Genomic DNA, 20,088 nt, shown 5'->3' with positions numbered 1-20,088 from the left:
AAAAAATCATAAATTTAATAATATATTATCTAAATATTTACATATAAAAAATATAAATAATATTTTAATATATATATAATCGCAAACTTATATCAATTATCGATAATGTCATTGTTCTTCTATTATCCCCGGATCCTCGAGGCCCTATTGATGTTCACGAAAATTTGCCCAGGACCAACCATCTTTAATATCTCGTCGGTCGTGGAACCTTTGCAGAATAAAGCCAGCAACACACTATTTTAATATTGCCCAATAACAGCATATTATCGAAGTAACAACCAATCGCGTATTTCAGCCAAAATGGCGCAACCAATTATTTGTTCACCTTTCTTTTCCAACTGAACTTTTTTCTCCTTCCTACCAATCATCTTTCTCTCTTCTCATCGTTTGCGTAACATGCAATGTCGAATCTATCTCTTTACATATCTATGATCTAACGGACCTAACCGAAATTCAAAATATTTGAACTAACCTTACCAAAATTTAAATAGTCACATTGTTGTATCACGTTATACTCTGCTTCAGAAGAAACCAAGTACCATTAAAGAATAAAAAGAAATTTGGAAAAAGATTCGAGATGTCGGAATTGTATGGTGAAAGTGTGAATAGCACGAAGATCGAGGAATATTTAGAAGAGAGCGTGATTAGTCAGGATGATTATAAAAAGATGAAGCAAGAGAATGAGTATTATCGACAGGAGTTGCATGTTTTACGACTCAAATTGGAAACTTCCGACGCGATTGTAAGAGATCTTCAGGATTCTGGAGAGACTTTGGAAAATAATTTCAAAGAATACGTACGGCAAACAACCATATCATCTTCCGAGAAACAAGAAAAGTAAGGATCATACATTTTTTCTTCATAAAAATTATACAGACAAAGCAGTTGCTTCTGGAGCTTTTACTTTCAACAGATAAAACATTTACGTCAAGTCTTTGTTCATTGCATTTTGATGTATTAACTCTTGGCAAGTTGTAATCCTTAATTTAAACACTGGAGATCGCAGTGTATCTGAGAAATACAAATATCTTAAGTCTGACAGTACTGACAGAGTTATCTTTTGCAACAAAAAAAAAAACAATATGAATACATGAAAATTGTTATTTTATAACAATTCATCAAAATTTATATTTTTCTGCTTGATATTGTAATATGATTGATCAACTGTCTGTCCAATCACATATGATATGCTAGAATCTTAATGACTCGTATCAGCTACTGTTTATTCAATAAGTAAATGGTGTTACTACTTGAAGACATTTATAAACATATTTTATACATACCTCTCAGATTTTAAACGTTTAAACGTTTGATACATATTTATTTTTTAGTTTTCAATCAAGATTATTTTATGTGTCAGTTATGTTAGCCCTAATAATGAAACTTGTTGTTTATTATATATTGTACATTTATAAAGAGATGCTTCATATATCTTATTCATTTATAGGTATAAAGCTGAGCAAAAAGAATATGAAAATTGTATTGCAAATCTAGAAACAAACCAAGTAAAAAATGAATTAATAATTAAAGAATTACAGAAAGAGTTAAAGAAATTGTATAAAGATCTTGCAAATAATCAACCATCTAATACAATGGCAGATACTTTAACAGTGTATAAAGAGGAACTTAGAGAAATACATATGCTGTTCCAAAAGGAAAAAGAGAGGTTTCTTCAAAAAGAAAAAAATGAAAAGACATTGATGGATAAACTTGCACATGGAGAGGTTCAATGTGAAGAGCTTCGACTTAATTTACAAGTAAAATAATAAGTTATGATTTACATTTATCGATTGTAATATATCAGGCTAATTGGAAACATTTTAATAGAAAATAACAAAGGATCTAGCGGAAAAAAATGAAGAATTGGAAAACGCACGGGAATCTGCTAGAGAATTAGCCGCGAAACTTGAAGAATTGGAGTCATCAAATATAACTCCTGCTAGTGATACATGCAAAGGTAACTTGTATATATTCAATTGTATATAGATTTTTTAACATTCATACTGTTTTAGGAAATTCTTTATTTGCCGAAGTTGAAGATCGTCGGCAAATGTTGTTGGATAAAATGAAAACGCTTTCCAATAAATATAATGAAGCAAAGCAAGCACTGGATTCGAAAACATGTGAAATTAAGCTGCTGAGAGCAGAGAAAATCGCCATTTCCAGGAAATGGGAAACTGATATAATTGATACATTGCAAGAGAATGCAGATCTTTTGGTCAAGTATAAGAGTAGAATCTTTGATCTTGAGAATAAATTGAAGGCTGAAATGAGAAAAAATGATGAAATGGAAGAAACACAATCTGTAAACGATGACTTTAAGTAAGTTAAGAACACGGTTCTGTTTCAGCTAATCTGAATTAATATATGGTTTATATAATAGAAAGACAAATTTAATTTTCAGTTACGCTCAATCATTGTTAGCCGCTAAAAAGAAAGAGCTCAAGGAGTTGAATGAAAATATTGAGAAGCAAACTATGCAGATGCTGGTGCAAGACGAAGTAAACAACAATATCTCAAGACAGCTTCGTTACTGGCAATCTAAAGCAAAATTTTTGGAAGTAAGTTTCTACAAAAAATGAAATTGTATCTTGCTGTTTAAGATTTTTTTATATAAAATCTCTTTTATACATTCTAGGCTCAAAACAAGGTCATAAAAGACCAACTGGAAATACAAGATAAATGTGATAATAAAATACTTCTTGAATCTATAAAGAATTGCACATTTCCTGATAACGCAAATTTTGAAAAGACCTGTAGTGATTCACTTACACCTCATGAGCTCATGCCAAAGAGTATTCTCGAGTCTAAACTTACAGAGCAAGGAAATTCAACAGAGGTGATAGAAAAGCCAGCAGTAAATTTCGCAAATGAACAAAAAGAATGTAGAAGATTCGTAGATTTTACTAGTGATACTAAAAACTCTGAGAATAAACCTTTGAAAAAACATGAAAAAACAAAAAGACATGACTATCCTATTATAGTTCATACAATAGACAATGATAACTTAAATTAATTTTATTTTACACAAAAACGTGTCGAATGAGCCTAATTTCATCGAAATCGGAGAGATAAGGTAACTCTTCTGAAGAATTACCTAAATTAATTTTGTACTGTACGGCATTACATATCATGTTAGCGTTTTATCAAATAACTATTTGATATATATACATATACATATACATACATCTATATATAAATGAAAAAACATAGAATTATCAAAGTAGAGGAAAATAATTAGATAAGGATAAATGGATAAGATGTGAATATATTTTTTAAGCGTATAATTTAATAAAAAACGTAACAAGCTATTTTATATATTTTGAAAATTGTGTTTTACCTCTTTCCTATTCAACGCTGACCAATCACAGACTTCTAAAAATTGTCGACTTCGTGGTTTAAAGACAGTGCCATATATGCGTTCATTCCCTCTCGCATGTAAAAATCATGGATAATACAAAATCCTTAAAAATCCATTATTTATGTTTCCACATAAATTCACGCAACACTCACAGACAGGACATAAATACACATACGTGAATTAAACAAAGACAGCTCGGAATCAGGTTCATCTCTTTTTATCATTAGTCGACGGTTTATAGAAGTTATGGGACCTACGTGTAAACAATGCGTTAAATTTTTTACGAATTTGACTTCTTTTCGTCAGAGGACGCGCCTGTCGACGTGAGTCGCATCTTCATAAGTTTATACACATCGATACATGTAGTAGCTGGCAGCACGCAGTTTCTTTTGCCGTATTTATACAAATTCTTGCTGTTTATTGCAAAGAATCGTTTTTCTTGAATTAAATTCGATGACAGCAAGAATTATTAAGATCATATCCTGCACAAAAACTACGAAACTATTTGATAGCGTTTGATAAACCGTTTGAATCGACATCCCACCTATTATGAGAAAAAGTGAATTCAACAAGAACTTTATTATGTTCCTTGCATTGATTACGATGTTTAAGACATAATTAAGGTATTTATAAAACTGTTAAATAATGGAGCATATAAAGAGAACCGCAACCGATGAGGAGCCAAAAATTCTCGAACCTGTTTTAATAAAAACTGTCACTAACGAACGTATAAATATCGACAAAAATGAGGTAAGGAGTGCGTCAATTGCGTGTTGTTAGAAAAATTCGTATTGAATGCATATTCAAGATATTTTTACAATGTTGCTTGAAAACTCGTTTCCAAATTTTTTGAACGTGTGTAGGATATAATTTTTTTCCTTTTATACAGTTTAAGATTGGACGTGCCAGAGATAATGATGAAATAATATTGGATATCATGATATCTAGAAAACACTGCATTTTTAGATGTATAGGCCAGGATGAATGGACGCTTAAGGATTTAAGCTCTAGTGGAACATTTGTCAATGGTAATGCCATTGGCCCTGGTGAAGTACAAAATGTTTATCCTGGCGATACTATACAATTTAGTCCTGATGAAACGTTTAGATATGTATTTATTCTTACCGAGAAAGATCATTGTGTCAAGAAAGCACGTATAGATGAAAAGATACTCGACACTGTACTTGTCAAGCAAAGAACGTTTGCCAAAAATCAAGAATGTCAGAGAAAAGAACTAAAAAATAAGCTTGAAATAAACCAAAAAGAGCAAGTCAAGTTAAAGCAGCAACTTGAAGATCTGTTGTCTCAACAAGCTGTGGCTAAAGATGATAATGAGAATTTATTAAAACAAGTTACCGTATTAGAAGAAAAAATAAAGACCTGTAATTCTCAAGAAGAACATCTGAACAATATGTATTCTCAGTTATTGCAAAAGTTGGAGAATGAAAGGCTGCAGTTTGAAGCAAGACTAAACGAGGAGAAACAGAAATGGCAAGAAGCATTAGACATGAGTAAGCAAGAAAAAGAAATGCTAGAAATAAAAATGAAAGATCAAATGGAAAAATGGAGAGAAGAACAGCAAGTAGAATGGAAAAACATGATGGAGAGCAAGGTAAAGGAAGAGAAAAACATTCAGGCCCAGTTAATGAATGAGAAGACCAGGTTAGAAGAAACATTGAAAAACCATGTGAATGAGAAAACCATGTTAGAAGAAAAATTGAAAGAAACGGAGAAAGCCTTAAAGGAACAAGAAGCTAAAGCAGAAACTTCGCAAACAATATTGAATAGTATGTTGTAATAAATTTGTATACAAATGTACACTAATTGTTCTACATTTATATAATGTTATTTTTAATAGTAGGTTTTTTATTAAAATTTTTGTTTATATTATACACTAAATCATTGGTATTTTTTTTTTTCAGTAAATACATCAGGCGAAATTGCAAGTACATCAGAGTGTATACTCTTAAACTTGAATGGTGATCAATTCGAGGTTCCGCAGTATGAAATAATAGACACGATAGATCTAACTGAGATAAGTCAAAATATCCTAGAGACTAATATTAATGAAAATATTCTTGGAAAAGTCAGCAACATTATGGATGAACAATTGACATGTGCCATATGCTCGGAATTATTTATTAAAGCAACAACATTGAATTGTGCACATACATTTTGTCATCACTGCATAAATTCATGGAACAAAAAACAGAAAAATTGCCCTGTCTGTAGAAAGTCAGTGATATCGATGATTAGATCATTAGTTTTAGATAATTTTATTGAAAGTATGATCGATAACTTGCCTACTGAACTTAAAAACAGAAGAAAAGAAATTATACAAGAAAGAGAAGGTAAAGTTTTGATTATAATAATGTGTTTTATACATTAAATATGGCACTCTCTAATTTAATTATTTAATTTGTCTGATTTATATATACACACTTCTGTTTCAGTATTAACAACGAAGAAAACAATGTATTAAAGTGCGAGTTGCACGAAATGCAAGATGGGTACTAATATTTTGATGTTAAATATATCTTAAGAAAAATGTTTATTATTGTCTAATTGGTCGACAATTTTTTTACTGAATGTTGGTGAAGTTTTGCTCTCTAAGGCCGGTATTCATAGTCTGTTCCTATTTCAAGATCATATTAAATAATAGCTTAAAATGCTATGGCTCACTCTGATTAGCATAACTTATATATATTAATATGTAAGACTATTAAATAAATATAAAATCGACTATGAATATTGGCGCAAATGCTCTCGAAATCCAAAAATTCAAGTTTTATTTTTATAAAAAGAGAGACCTTTGAAACATCTTTTTTTTATTTCACCGTTTTATTAATTTGCATTATCTTTTATATATAATAAAATACGCTGTATGTATTGTATGATTAATGAAGTATTTTTATAAAACACTTCGGCCTTCTGTTCTGTGTTTTTATACTCTGTAGACGTACACAAAGATACCTTTCAATGATAATCAGAGTATTTAAAAAATCTTGTCAGAATAAAATTTGCTTGGTTGCGTATGTCGCGTAATATATAGGAAAATTAATAAAAGGTATAATTGAAATATGACAGTATAATATTCTAGAACTAAAATTTTGTAATTTTCACAGTTAATATGCTGCTTTTTAATTTATAATATTTTTCTTTTTCCATTTTTGAGAATTTAAATGTTTACGGTTTACACAACCTTTATTGCGCAGAATCGTTGATAAAATATTTTTTTACAATGTCGGTATGTTATGAGACTCAAAAAATTGTAACATTCTGTGAGTTTGTTTCAGTTGCACTTTTATCTTTTGTTTTTTTTTTAAAGCCGACCACACATGGCTGCGTTCCATTTAACGCTCACAACAGTCAGGACACTCGTGGAATGATTTCATCCTTGTTATTCATCAAATATTAAACAAGGACACATAATGCTACGAAAAGCAGCTTACGCAGCCATTTCATTTTACAGGCCAAAGTGCAAGAAAGTGTAGCCAGGAGCAGATTTGTTGAATCAGCTGTTACTGTTACGTGTAAGTGTGTTATTGGAACTAAACTGTGCTAAACCGGTTAATATTGTAATAACCATCAAAATGCAAAGTGCACGTTCTTTTATTATTTGCTTTCAAATATCTAGATGTATTAGCTCATCTAGCTTGTGTTCAACTTCTAATAGAGAAGCTAAATTTATGAAAAAATTAGTGAATGGAAGTCGTAAATCGAAAAAGTAAGACAGACTACGCTTCATATAAATTAAAAAAGTGAAACGTTTCTCTTAAAACTGTTAAATTCAACTTCCTTTATTTTTATGTTACAGAAAGTGGTATGACTCAAACACAGAATTACGCAGTGTCACAAACATCAATTCAACCAATACCTCACCTTCTATGCATACCAGACGCAGAATGATAATTCGTGATAAACTTTTCATGCAACATATAACAGATATGATGTCGATGGGACAAGTATCTGACATTATGAAAGAAAGTATAGAGATTACTCATGTCAAAATAACGCAAGATTTTAAATGCGTCAATGTGTTTTATATACCTAGTAACGATGTCCCAGTTGATCAGGAAGCATTACAGAAGGGCGCCGGAATTATTCGGCACGAGCTATCGCAGCTCCGTGTCATAGGTGTAGTGCCACCAATCTATTTTGTTGAAAATAAGCTCTATTCTAGAGAGAAGGAAGTCGAAAAGAGATTGGCGATGATAAATTTCGAGGAAGATAGTGAAATCTTGTCCGAACAAATGGAATCGGATATGTCCGATGTTAGTAGTGTCGATCAGATATCGCACAAAGAACCAGTTGTAAACGATAATTCCAAGATAGATGAATTTTATATCCAATTGCCAATAATGAGACATGATGTATTAGGACTGGATCATCACAAAATCATGTCTCGGGTAATCTGTCTTACGTTTTTATTGATAAAAGATAAATGCATTAAATATTATATTTTAATCAATTATTACAGATTACTAGTGTAGTATCCAAGGCGAAGAAAGCTGCGCAAATACGAATGTTGGATATGAATACCAGTACAGAGAAAAGCGATCCAGTTTCAAATGAAGTCAAGTTCCTAACTCGGAAAGAGCAACAAGAGGTCTTCTCTGAGTTTCTAATTAAAAGACAAAGGGAAGCACGACGCATGAAACAGTCGAATGGCCGGAAACTGTTAAATAGTTTTGAAGAAATAAATAATGAAGAATCTAGTTACGAGAATGATGTTGATGTCAACGAGTACATTGACGATGAATACATCGACGACGAATACATCAACGACGAATACATCAACGAGCATAATGATAACGATAATTTCCAGGATGACACGCGAAAATGATTCCAAAACGAGGTTTCAGAATAGTTTTTATTCAATATAAATATAATACTAACTTGACTTTCTGTACATGTGTGTACAATAAATAATTTATTATTAATAAATCGTATTGTACAATATACATAAAATCTTGCTACAGCTGTGAAATAATACAATTAATAACAATAACAAGAATGCTCACTTTTCACTAGACACTACTATGGCCTGTGTTAGTAAAGTTAAGACTGTACATAATGTACACACTTCCATTATGTAGTTACACCCCATACTTTTGATCCCTTTTGACTGGTGTAAATTTCTTATAACACGTTATATAATAACTTAACCAATTGCACATCTAATCGACAAATAAAAATAATATAAATCTTACTTATGGCAAAATCACACTATTCCTCTAATATTTTCCGCGCATTTGCAGTAATACATCGTCATAATTTCCAAAAGTGAAAATAAAGTATTATATTAATGATCTCGTGATATCTTTTAGTATCTACAGTCAATCAATTAATACGTGACCAATGTCTGTTAATTTACGCGCTCTTTTACGTTATTACATTTATAAATTACGTAAACCTCATGCGTTACGACACAAATATACATTCGTATATCCAATATATCTCGCGGCATTCTTACATCACAATATATGCTTGCTATATATTTCTTTGTACCAGCTAACAGAACTGGAATGTCCTTTTTGATGAGAATATTTCACACTAAACTTTGATTAAATCTTTGATTCTGTATTCAGGTTTTTTTCCTCTGATCTTTGTTCATCAAGTGCTTCTTTGGGTAAATTTACGTCTATCTCTTGATCACTTATAGGTTTATAGAGACGTACATTTGACGATGTTAATTGAGGTATCGAGTCCGTTAAGGCACATGCTTCCAATACATATTTGTTGAAGGTTTCACTTTTGTCTGCATAGACATGATGACCAGCTCCAGTAATTACCTATAATAATAATTTATTTTGTATAAACGGTTGTAAGTTGATTCATTTTATAGAGCACTGCTGATTTAATTATTTTCTTACCTGAACATTAACATATGAGGAAGACCGGTACTGTTTAATTGTTTCACCAGCTGAATTGTCAACCCATGATCTACTGCCATAAAGTAACGTTATAGGTATATTATCGTTTAACTTATCCATTCGTTTAACAATTGGATTTTTTGCCCATCCGAAACCATGCATCATTGCATGAAACGCGCTCTCGCCTCTGTGAACCGAATATAATTATGTAGCACATTTAATATTTTTAAATTGTATCAAGATGTTTAGTTTGCAACTTACGAAGGCGTCTGTGCGTTGCATTGATGTATATATTGCGAAATTACAGCAGTGTCATCCTTCAGTACGGGAATAAACTTCTTCACAATATCAGGTCTTGTCTTTTCAATGAGCCACTGTCCTGTAATAAATATTTTTGCTCAACCATGTGAAAAGAAAATAATTGCACATTACTGCGTATTACTGCGTTTATGATAATACTAACCAAATGGTCCAGCAACTCTAACTGCCCACAGAGGATTCAAAGGCTGTACTGCAAACGCTATGGCTTTAACCCAGAATGGTACGTGTGTCTTGGCAACAGTATCGGATGGCTTCTCAGGAAAGCCCCATGGATCAGCCAATATAAGATGTTTTACTCTTTCAGGATATTGCATAGCATACGATGCTGCAAGAAAGCCACCCATGGAGTGACCCAACAATACAAAATTCTCTAGCTGCATTTCCCTTCTCCATTCTTCCACAGAATGTACTAACTGCTCTTCAGCTTTTTGCGCTTCATTACTAAAAACAGGTCTGCTACTTCTGCCAAATCCTAGAAGTCAAATATAGTTGTGTTACAGACGTACAAATCTGAGACACAATTAAAAAGTACAATAGAAAATAAGAAATACAAGTATACACCGTTTCTGATAAATTGAAATCTGTTATTCCCTGTTCCTATTAACTGTGCTTTTCAGTTGTGTCTGAAGCTACAGTCTCACAGAAACCTTTTTCAAATATATTTTGAAGATGCTTTTAAATATTCAAATATTTTGCATCTTGTTAGAAAAAACTAATAGATTCATATATTGAATAACAGATTTATGCGCAACTACAAAGTTCAGATCTGATTAGTCATGTAGATGAGTCATGTATTTGTTAAGAATAATGGATGACAAAGCAGAGAGAATTTAGTCGTTAAATGAAATAATAGCAAAAGGAGAAAGAATATAATGTAATGATTAAAATCTTTGTGTTTTTGCTATTATTTTATTGTATTATGTTATTAATAGTATATAAATCAAATAAAATCGCAGATAATTAAGCAATCGAGAGAACTCAATTCTTTTTATTTCTTACCTAATATATCTATGGCGTACACTGGTCTTTGAGATGCAAGTGCGTCTAAATTCAAGCACCATAATGCTACCCCAGCTCCTAAACCGTGTAATAAAACAATTGGGACCTTTGGTGATTCTTCGTTCAACGAAATGGTCCATATTTTATCCGCCGGTCCTACAACTGGTCCAATATCAACGAACCATCCTCGATATGCCGTTTTCAAGCCTAGTATTTCGATTAAATGCATAAATGTAAATTTCGGTCTTGACCTAAGTTTAATTAGTAATATTTATCTTTTATTATTTATCTCACATGACAGAATCTTCTTCTCCGCAGCACGTAACATAGTTGAAGACGATCCAGACCAGCTAAACCATCCCCAAATCCAGCTACTGCAGCATTTTATAAAATAAAATTATCTTTCTTGGCATTGTGAATTGAGAGAAAAATTCCTCTCAAATTATCCAACTATGTATCAACAAAATTGAGATGCAATTATCGAATTAAGATAATTATACTAAGATATCAAACTAAGATGAATCGGCGTTATTTGCAATTTGTATCAAGTCATGCTTCTGCACATCATCAGACAAGTATGCACATCGCGGATGGGTTATTAATAATATAGTTGTTATATCACAGACCAATTATTACGCTCTTGCTCGCGCATTCGCCATGTGCACCGGAGAAGATCTAGCCAAGAGACGGCCTTGAGATGCCCGACAAAATCTAAACTTTTAAAACCGTCGCAATCGTTGACACAATTCGATTATCTATATACACGCTTTGTTGACATAGCCCGTTCTTTCTTCGCGTGATGATTTGTTGTCATTCGATCGCGTCTTGCGCCAAATGACGTAATGTCGCGATACAATCGCGGTTCACGATCGCGACGTAATCGACGAATTGTGACGGAATCTTCCGATACCGCGTAAATTGGCGCAAATGGTCGAATCCTCTTTCGCTCACCTTTTTGCTTGGACGACTTCATGGTCTGCCATGGATGCGAGATGACGACAACGGCTCCTCCTTGCCGCTCTGCCGTCGCGATCGGGGCTCCTTTGTTGTCGGTAAATGCGGAAAAACACGCGTGTGCTGTAACGCGCGCGATACTATTATCTAGTAGAAGTGTCCCGATCTGAATGGACGGATCGAGCCATCGAGCGAATGCGCGGCCTCGTGGACCAAGCGCGGTGTGGTGGGTGACGGCAGCCGCAGAGTGGGAAGGAATCAGCTGATATCAAACGCACGCGCGCGCGCGCGCGCGCGCACGCCGATTTCTGGAGCGTGTCCACTCGCGAATCTCTTCTATCTCTTGTTCTCGAGATCTTATCGAGGTCACCTGACCGCCGATAGAAAACAGGTTGAACTGAATTAATTATTTCACCTGATATTTAACGCGAGAAAACGAATTCCGCTCTTTCTTTAAAACGAATCGTCTTCGATTTTAATGCCCTCTTTTTATATAGCAGGACTTTGTTGGAACTTATAGGGGATAGAAATGGAAAGTTACCGATCAGTGGCTTAGATAATGAGAACTTGTTATATTAGCGATATGCTTACGGTTTTCCAACGGAGAATATTATGGCAAATTGACATCATCTGTGTTTGCATTAAGCTCGTGTTCCACTAATTATAATTTAACAACAGAGAACCCAAGTAGAATTTATCATCCATAACTATTTAAATGATATATTCCACGTATATATATATATATAATTATAAATTGACTAAAAGGCACACTAATAGGGACAGTTACCCTATTATATGTATATAATACTTATAAATATATATAATTATATATGAAATATGTTCATACATGTTCATACATCCTTCTTTCATTTATAAAATTACTTTTTAGTGTACTAAAAATAATAATAATAATGAGAAAACATCGAAAATAATTAAAAGAAAAATTTTCGCATTGTTTGTTTTAGAAAAAATCTAGTTTAGAGAAATGTAAAAGAATTATACATATATATTTATGAATATTTATGCGTGTTTAGGTATATTTATACATATTTATATACATTCATATATAAAAAATTGTTTACCGGGGCTGTTAACAAGTTCCATTTTTTATAATAAATTTTTTATAGCATGAGAGTAAAATATCGAAACATTTTTTACCTTGTTTTTAAGATGAAGGCCAAATTAGAGTTGAAATTTTTGATCTCCGGAACTATTAGACTTGTTTGGTTTATTTTATTATTTTTTATTAATTATTAGTAGATAAATCACACATGTTTAATTTACTAATTTAGTTTTTTTTTTTGCAATATTTATTTATTCCGTTATACATTTATAAGTAGGTATTTATTATTCTGTTCTATTTCTATCGATACTCTGTTAAAATGTGCAAGTCACTTTATACATCTACTTTCGATGGATTTAACTATCTGATATGTGTATGCATATTTCTGCGTCAATCATATGTAATAATACGTATTATTGTGCATGCCGTTATTCGTATCAATGTGAAGGATACATAATAATGTTGGCGAAAGGAAGAGTTCAAAGTTATCGAGCCGAAACGCTAACCGAGCTTCCTGTCATGTAGTTTTATTCCACCGTTTGCGTAAGAGGTGGAGCTACGTTCTGGAAAAAAGTATGGCGAATCGATCGCTCTTCTTATATGTTTTAAAAGACGTACGATAAAACATGGCGTAAGAATGATGGATATTTACACCACGCAATAAGATTAGAAAAAGAAAGAGAAAGAAACAATTTAAGAAGATGGAGAAGGAGGGGAAAAGCTAAAAAAAAAGAATGTTCGCCAACGTAAATTCTCGACCCGAAGTCGATAGGATACCGGCGGAACTCCGCCATATATCCGGCACAGTTCAAGGCAATGAATCGGACCGGATACAACGCGATTCTCGAATCTGGAACGTCGGCAAATGACGTGATCCGCCGTCGAGCTCGCGACGCCAACGAATATGAGAACCGCGTCCCGTTTCGATATTTTCTTTCACACACGATTCGTCCCTTGAACGAAATCTTCCGGAGAATCGCACGATGCGGACGTCAATGCGCCCTGATGACATTTCCTCATTTGAAGATCGTTATCGTCCGATGACGCGAGAGCTGAGAAACATATCGGTTCAAGGGTCGCGTCTCTACGTCTATATCGATGCAGGATAAAAAAGGCAGCTGATAATGTGCCGCGATTTGACGCGAAGTCTTATCGCGCCGGTAATCGTATGCGGCGTGTTATTGTTTAAAGCGTTTAAAGTCGAGGAATAAAAAGCCCACGCTGTGCTGCGAGTGATAGCGCGAGCGCAGAACATTGCAAAGTCGCCCTCGTCGAATTAGACTTCGTCTTGGTTATCGCGCCTATTATAATTGCGCGTCCATTACTCGTCGCAAATGTTGACCAACTTAATTGTTCACCGCGCGCGCTCGAGTTTTAAACCCGAACCGTATTACAAGTTCCAAACATGGACTTTGTGAATTTCAGCCGTTGCCAAACTTGCTCGGATGAAAAACAGTCAATAACGTGGAATCCTGTGTGTCTGTAACTTCTAACGACACTGTTGGTATAATTGTGATGTATGTCGTTGCGCATGTATTAGTCTAATATTTCATGTGTCGTACGACAAACTTCTGGCTGTAAAACAGAGAAGTCCGAGAACCTCTCTGTCTTGTAGCAGAATATAGATACTCAAACGTAATAATAAAACAATCTGTAAAATTGTTGAATTCCTAATATTTTGAAAATATACTATTAAACATCCTTTTTAATTTTTAGCAATTTTCTATTTTATAGCCAATCAATGCGCTTAAAAAATTTGTCGACAAATGAAATATTAGTCTCATACATATATCGTAAAAAAGTTGCGCAACGATAATATAACGACAACAAACTATTGTTACAGAATGCATGATAAGATCAAGCGAGAAGAAACAACTTTCAATATTCCTTGTATTTTCAGCATATTTGACGAAAGAATCACTAGAAAAGAATACGTCTTCCGTTGAAATGATTCTCAGAAAAATCGAAAAAAGTAGCGTGAACGGACGTAATAATCGTTCGCGCGTCTTGTTTATCGAATTGTCACAGAGGAAGACTGTCCTCTACGGAAACAAAATCGTATCGGTCCCAAGATTGACGTAAGATAATGCATCATATTGACGCAAATGCTGCCGAGCGAGTGACTGTTACTTAAATTGGTGACCGCGGTTACATACATAGCTCGTATTGACAAGACACGTATACCAACGTATGCATGTATACGTGATCGCACCCCGCACTTTTGCACGATTAATAATTACACAGTACTCCTGGTATGGTTTGACAATACGAGGCGGTGTGCACGTCGCTGGCATTGTCTCGCGAGTCGCGAGGTGACCACGTCGCGAGTTTGCTGTAACGCCGATGATTCCGTTGACGCTTCTCCGCCCGCGCTTTCATGCTAATTTTGCGAAAATTATAGAAGACACCCGACACTCGACAGGGAATTATATAGGACATATGGCGAACTGGCGAAGGGAACTACGACGTATTTAGAAAAAATATGAGCCACGTAGTGATCGTTTATGATCGCTAGAAATAATGTTATCATAAATAATATTTTTATGATAACAATTTATAATAGTAATAATCATCAACTATTAAATAATATTTTAATTAAACGTCAGCTGAAGTTGTTATTTATACGGAATAAACGGTTTTGCTAAAATATCTAAGGATTTAGCTACACTGAGAAATCTATTAGATTTTAATAAATATTTATTTGAATAGTGTTAACCAAATATTTATTTACAGTAAAGATTTATTTAATAAAAAGTGATTAAATCAAATTAATTATTAATTTTTGCGTATCACACACAAATAAATATATCTTTATATTTATAGTACCTAAAAATTTAGTTGGTATCATAACTCAAACAAATAATTTATTAAAATTTAGTTTATTTTATCAATGTAGATGCAATCCGAAAATAATTTTGTTGAAATTATTTCATCGAAATAATTATGTAAAATATTCAAGCTATAGTTGCTACAATATCAAAACTTTTTGCAGCATTGCTTGTCATACTCGAATTTTCTACATAATTATTTTGTACATCTATCTAAACTTTTAGATATTTAACAAAATCGATTTTTTTCGTTTTGTACAATCGTTAGTTTCTCGATAGTGACAATTGTCGCAATTATATATCATATACGACGAAATAATACACGTCCACTTAGAAACGTTTCGGAAAAAGAAACGGGTTCTGTATACATTCGCGAGTCGTTCCCGAAGACCTCGACAGAAAAGCTCCGGGCACTTTTTGCCCTCCCGACAATATAAGCCATTCATCCCAATCAGCACATCCTCTCATTGCACTCGCGCATGATTCTCATTACCCAGTCCAATTGTTTCGCGAATTCAGCCGCACGGCTCGCCGCAGATCGCGATGTTCATTGTCGCGCGATAAACGCGTGACGATTGTAACACGCGGACCGCGTCGAATGATCCTAATCATGCATCGTATATCAATTATTCATGTACAGTCGCGCAATTGACATGAAATACATATACTGTGCAAAAGTATGCTGTATGACGACTGTCGTTTCTGTCGGCGCAATATTCGCGCTTTCCCGTGGAATCCGATCCCGTCGGAAAGATCGTTCCAACAAAAGCATGCGATAATTCTCGTCGACGATAATCGCGTTACGCTATCGTGAACGACAGCGTGTAGCGTGCGACACGGACACAATGTTGCCAAACCGCAACGGGAATGACTCCGATTTGTTTCGTGGGCACGAATCTCGTTTGCGCGAGAATTGCGAGCGGTACGTAACGTATCGTGTGAGAAACGCAGTCGATTTCTCGGAGAGCGATGCGTTCACGGTATCAGCTGCGTCTGACGATCGAAGGAGAAGAGGAGAGGCATGCGGTAGAGGTTCGCATTTGGCGAGGCGTGTTTCTCGCTGAATCGAGGAACGGACGGACGCAGGATGCGCACGCACGCACTTCTCGCGCGCGCGCGCGCGCACGTGCGTGTGGAGAGCCCACGCACACTGTGCGTGGCGTAGGAATACATGCGCGTTTCGGGCGTCGTCTGCTGGGCACTACTTTCCGGCGACCGCCACTCCGTAGATGCGACGCCGAGGAGCAAAGGATGAGTGAATTTTCAGGGCCGAGAGACCGGCGTCCCTAGTAGCACAATTCATCGACGCAACATTGGCCCAATATATCCCCAATGTTCAACCAATGTTTAACCAATGTTTCGCCAATGAATTGCGCTACTCGGGGTACGAATATAGACGGGCAACGGCGAGAACTCGTATAAACGATCGTGTGATGGTCGCACGGAATAAATTTCCTACGATGCAGAAAACGTCTTCTATACGTTTCGAACATGGTGCAACTTTTTTTACTCTACGACGTTTTTTGTTCATTCGCTGCAGGATATAAGTTTTGTCGACTAATGCCTCATCAATGTAGATTAACTTTAATCTCGGTTCAATTTACTTTTCATCTTTTTCTAGTTCTAAAAATTAGAGAAAGATGACGAGTAAGTTAAGCCAAGGTTAAAGTTAATCTTTATACATTGGTTAGGAATCAGGTCTAATTAAAATAATGCAGCGCCAAGCCTGCAATTGCTATCCGCTATTGTCGTTTTTATCGACGTTTAATTGACAGAATATTATTAATTGATGGATTGACGGATCCATTAATTAATTGATGGAATTAATTAGTACGAGGTATTTCGATTGCATAATAATTGTGCTAAAGGTTATTTAAAAATTATTCGACGTAAACTTTATAATAATATTTATGATATAAAATAATGATAAAATAATAAAACTTAATGAGAATGATATATAAAATTTATTGTACACACACACATCGGTAATAAAACAATTAATGTATATGAAAGATAAAATTATAATGTTGCATGATGCATATTATTTGTATAATACACATAAAAGGCAGAATGCAGCCGGTCTGTACGACAGTTTAATTACTTAATGGGCAAAAACTCATCGAGTCACTTTAATAGCAGAGTAACGGTTTTCATATAAAACATTAATAACATATTGAGGTTTTATGTACTGTTGTGCATGTAATGTATGATAATTACGTCACGGCAATATTTCTTATGATGTATGTTTCTATACTAATGTCCTAAGTAAATTTTCACAATGACGAATGAACGCATGAATTTATCGGCGAAAGACGATGGAAAGTTCTTCTTTTGACGCATCTGAGCAATGATTCATACGATAAAGGCGTGTGTTTCCTCAAGATTCTGAACGTCGCTATTGTTTTATCGCCGGCTTTCAACCCTACCAGAAATTCCAGATAAGATCGCACGATGAACGGGTCGTCTCTATATTATTCTACGATAGCAAGAATGTGCTGAATATTTATCGTATCCAATATCGTTTATTTTAGTTTGAATTCAAGTAGAACATAAGTCACTGTGACATCGAAATAATATCAAAATGACTCCAAAGATTACTAATGCAGATTAACTTTAATCTCGATTTAACTTATCCTTAAATTTTTAGAACTGGAAGAAAAGTTAAGCCGAGATTAAAATTAAATTGCATTGGTAGAAACGGCCATAAAAGTAATTTAATTTTTCAGTCAGATATACAATTTATTTTATCATCATTCGGACATTATCGTAACTTATTTTGTTTGAAAAATTTTGGGAAGTAACATCTTCAAATATCTCCAAACATCTTTAGTGAAGGCAAGAATCAGAGAATTCAGGGACTGCGTCACACCCAAAAAGTGTAATATAGATTGCATTCTGTGGGTGCTTTCCAGCAAGAGATAGAAAATGACACATAGTATACATATAAAGAGTATAGAGTCTTGAATATTAATAGGTAATGCATAAAAAATGAACAAATTAAAGTTCTTAATTTTTTTTCTTTCCATCAAATAAAAGACTCTGATTGGTTGATTTTCTCGTGCTTCATGCATTATGCAAAGATCTGTGACCTTAAGGGCCGTGGCACACAGAAAACTTAAGCAGGAAGACGTAAGCAGAAAGAAAATGTACGTACATGTTGGATTTGTTATTGTTTATATTATGGCCTTGCGCGCAGTCTCTATTGTAATTGGTTAATTCGCTCACTGCTCACTTAAAATATTTTTTTGCGATGCAATCTTATAATGACACAGTGACTTATTTCATTTGTTTAACATCGGTAAATATAGGAATGTAAATAAAGACGTAATTATTCACCGTGTTACACTGTGTTATCTATCTCTAATTACTGAAAAACATTCTATGGTAAAAATATCGAAGAGGTATATTTTAGCATACTCGGTGAAATCGCTCGGCGACTCGCAATTCTTTCGATGGGACGACCGCGGTGGAACCCCATAAAAATATATATGTGCTCTTCGCGTTCTCCCCTTTCCCTTCGATTATTCATAAGAACAATTACATGGTCGCGTCATCAAGATCAGTTAGGCGGACAGCGCTTCGTGGTATCGCTCCGCGCGATTTGTAATTACAAAGAGCGCGTACATCCGTCGGAGATCGATCGGTCAGCTTGAAACTGCTTGAAGCTGCCCAAAGCTGCCACGGAACGGAGTCGGGTATTTTCAAAAATTTTTAGGTTATAGCACGCGGTGATCGGAGGGGATGAAGCGTGAGTAGGGAAAAGGAGATGCGATGCAATGGGACTACTTCGCCGCGGCGAAGCAGAGAATTGCACGCGCGCGGTGCCGTGCGACTCGCCGCGATGCGACGCGACGCGGTGTGGCGCGGCACCTGCCGGGCTGCGCGCGCGTCCAGCACGCTTCGAACGAACGTAGCGAATGACGACCGAGGACTTTACGATCGGCGACGTGCGATTGGTCGTTCGGCAGGGGCGCGCGGTTGCTAAGCAACGGCAACACCGCGCGCATTACCGGCCGGCGTAGCCGGCACTACGAACGAAAAGAGAGAGAGGGAGAGAGAGGCTTTTACGTAGTGGCGCAGAATTTCATCCAGAACGACGGTGGCTTTCATGGAACGCGTACGCGGCGGATTGTAAACGATATACCGTGCGAAGCGGAGCGGACCACTCACACGGACGGGCGCGCTTTCTCTCCCTCCTTTCTCTCTCTCTCTCTTTCTCTTTCTATCTTTCCTCTCTCTCTCCATCCTTCTCCTTCTCTCCTTCGTTCCAGTCTGTCTCTCCTCCGTCTGTCGCTTCGCGATCACGGACGGTACGACGCACGCTCCCTTTCTTGACGTATCCCCGCCGCCGGCCGCCGGAGATCCTCAGTCTCGCGGTAAAGGACGTCGCGTGAGCTTCAGAGTTTCAGGGCGTCTAAGAGGAAGAGGACATAAAGATGGCAGAAGACAAGAACGAGACTAGTCCGAGCGCCGAGGGCGAGAAGCCGCCGCAGGAAACGGCGGCAGCGTCGCCGCCGGCCAAGGAAGAGCCGACGAAGGAGCGAAAGGAGGACGAGAAGAAAGTCGAGGAGAATGGCGAAGGCGAGAAGCCGAAGGAGAACGGCGAGGAGAAGACGACGCCGGAGCCGAAGGATATGCGGGCGATCGTGCTCAACGGTTTCGGCGGCCTCAAGAGTGTCAAGGCCC

At 35.7% G+C, this 20,088-nt stretch overlaps 3 protein-coding genes across 3 annotated transcripts; 2 read left to right on the top strand and 1 right to left on the bottom strand.

Moving 5' to 3' along the window:
* The first annotated feature begins 577 nt into the window (after positions 1-577).
* Positions 578-3,142, top strand: Spindly (spindle apparatus coiled-coil protein 1 spindly). Its single transcript, XM_018506064.1, has 6 exons — positions 578-837; positions 1,448-1,757; positions 1,828-1,957; positions 2,013-2,322; positions 2,405-2,561; positions 2,639-3,142. Exons 1-6 carry the CDS (start codon positions 578-580, stop codon positions 3,014-3,016), a joined length of 1,545 nt encoding a protein of 514 aa, XP_018361566.1. The 3' UTR covers positions 3,017-3,142.
* Positions 3,143-3,699: 557 nt separating this feature from the next.
* On the top strand, positions 3,700-7,200 carry LOC108760419 (E3 ubiquitin-protein ligase RNF8). Its single transcript, XM_018506375.1, has 5 exons — positions 3,700-4,111; positions 4,251-5,148; positions 5,284-5,712; positions 5,815-5,871; positions 7,179-7,200. Exons 1-4 carry the CDS (start codon positions 4,007-4,009, stop codon positions 5,841-5,843), a joined length of 1,461 nt encoding a protein of 486 aa, XP_018361877.1. The 5' UTR covers positions 3,700-4,006; the 3' UTR covers positions 5,844-5,871; positions 7,179-7,200.
* Positions 7,201-8,312: 1,112 nt separating this feature from the next.
* On the bottom strand, positions 8,313-11,768 carry puml (pummelig). The gene is made up of 7 exons (XM_018506376.1): positions 11,509-11,768; positions 10,852-10,931; positions 10,558-10,764; positions 9,701-10,030; positions 9,499-9,616; positions 9,238-9,424; positions 8,313-9,156 (listed from the first exon to the last, which is right to left on the bottom strand). The coding sequence occupies exons 1-7, from the start codon at positions 11,538-11,540 to the stop codon at positions 8,929-8,931; spliced, it is 1,182 nt and encodes a 393-aa protein (XP_018361878.1). The 5' UTR covers positions 11,541-11,768; the 3' UTR covers positions 8,313-8,928.
* Between the last annotated feature and the right edge of the window lie 8,320 nt (positions 11,769-20,088).

The sequence above is a fragment of the Trachymyrmex cornetzi genome, unplaced genomic scaffold, assembly GCF_001594075.2.
Source record: "Trachymyrmex cornetzi isolate Tcor2-1 unplaced genomic scaffold, Tcor1.1 scaffold223, whole genome shotgun sequence".
Lineage (NCBI taxonomy): Eukaryota > Metazoa > Arthropoda > Insecta > Hymenoptera > Formicidae > Trachymyrmex > Trachymyrmex cornetzi.
The sequence above is the reverse complement of the archived record's forward strand: the minus strand, read 5'-3'. Positions and strand labels throughout refer to the sequence as shown.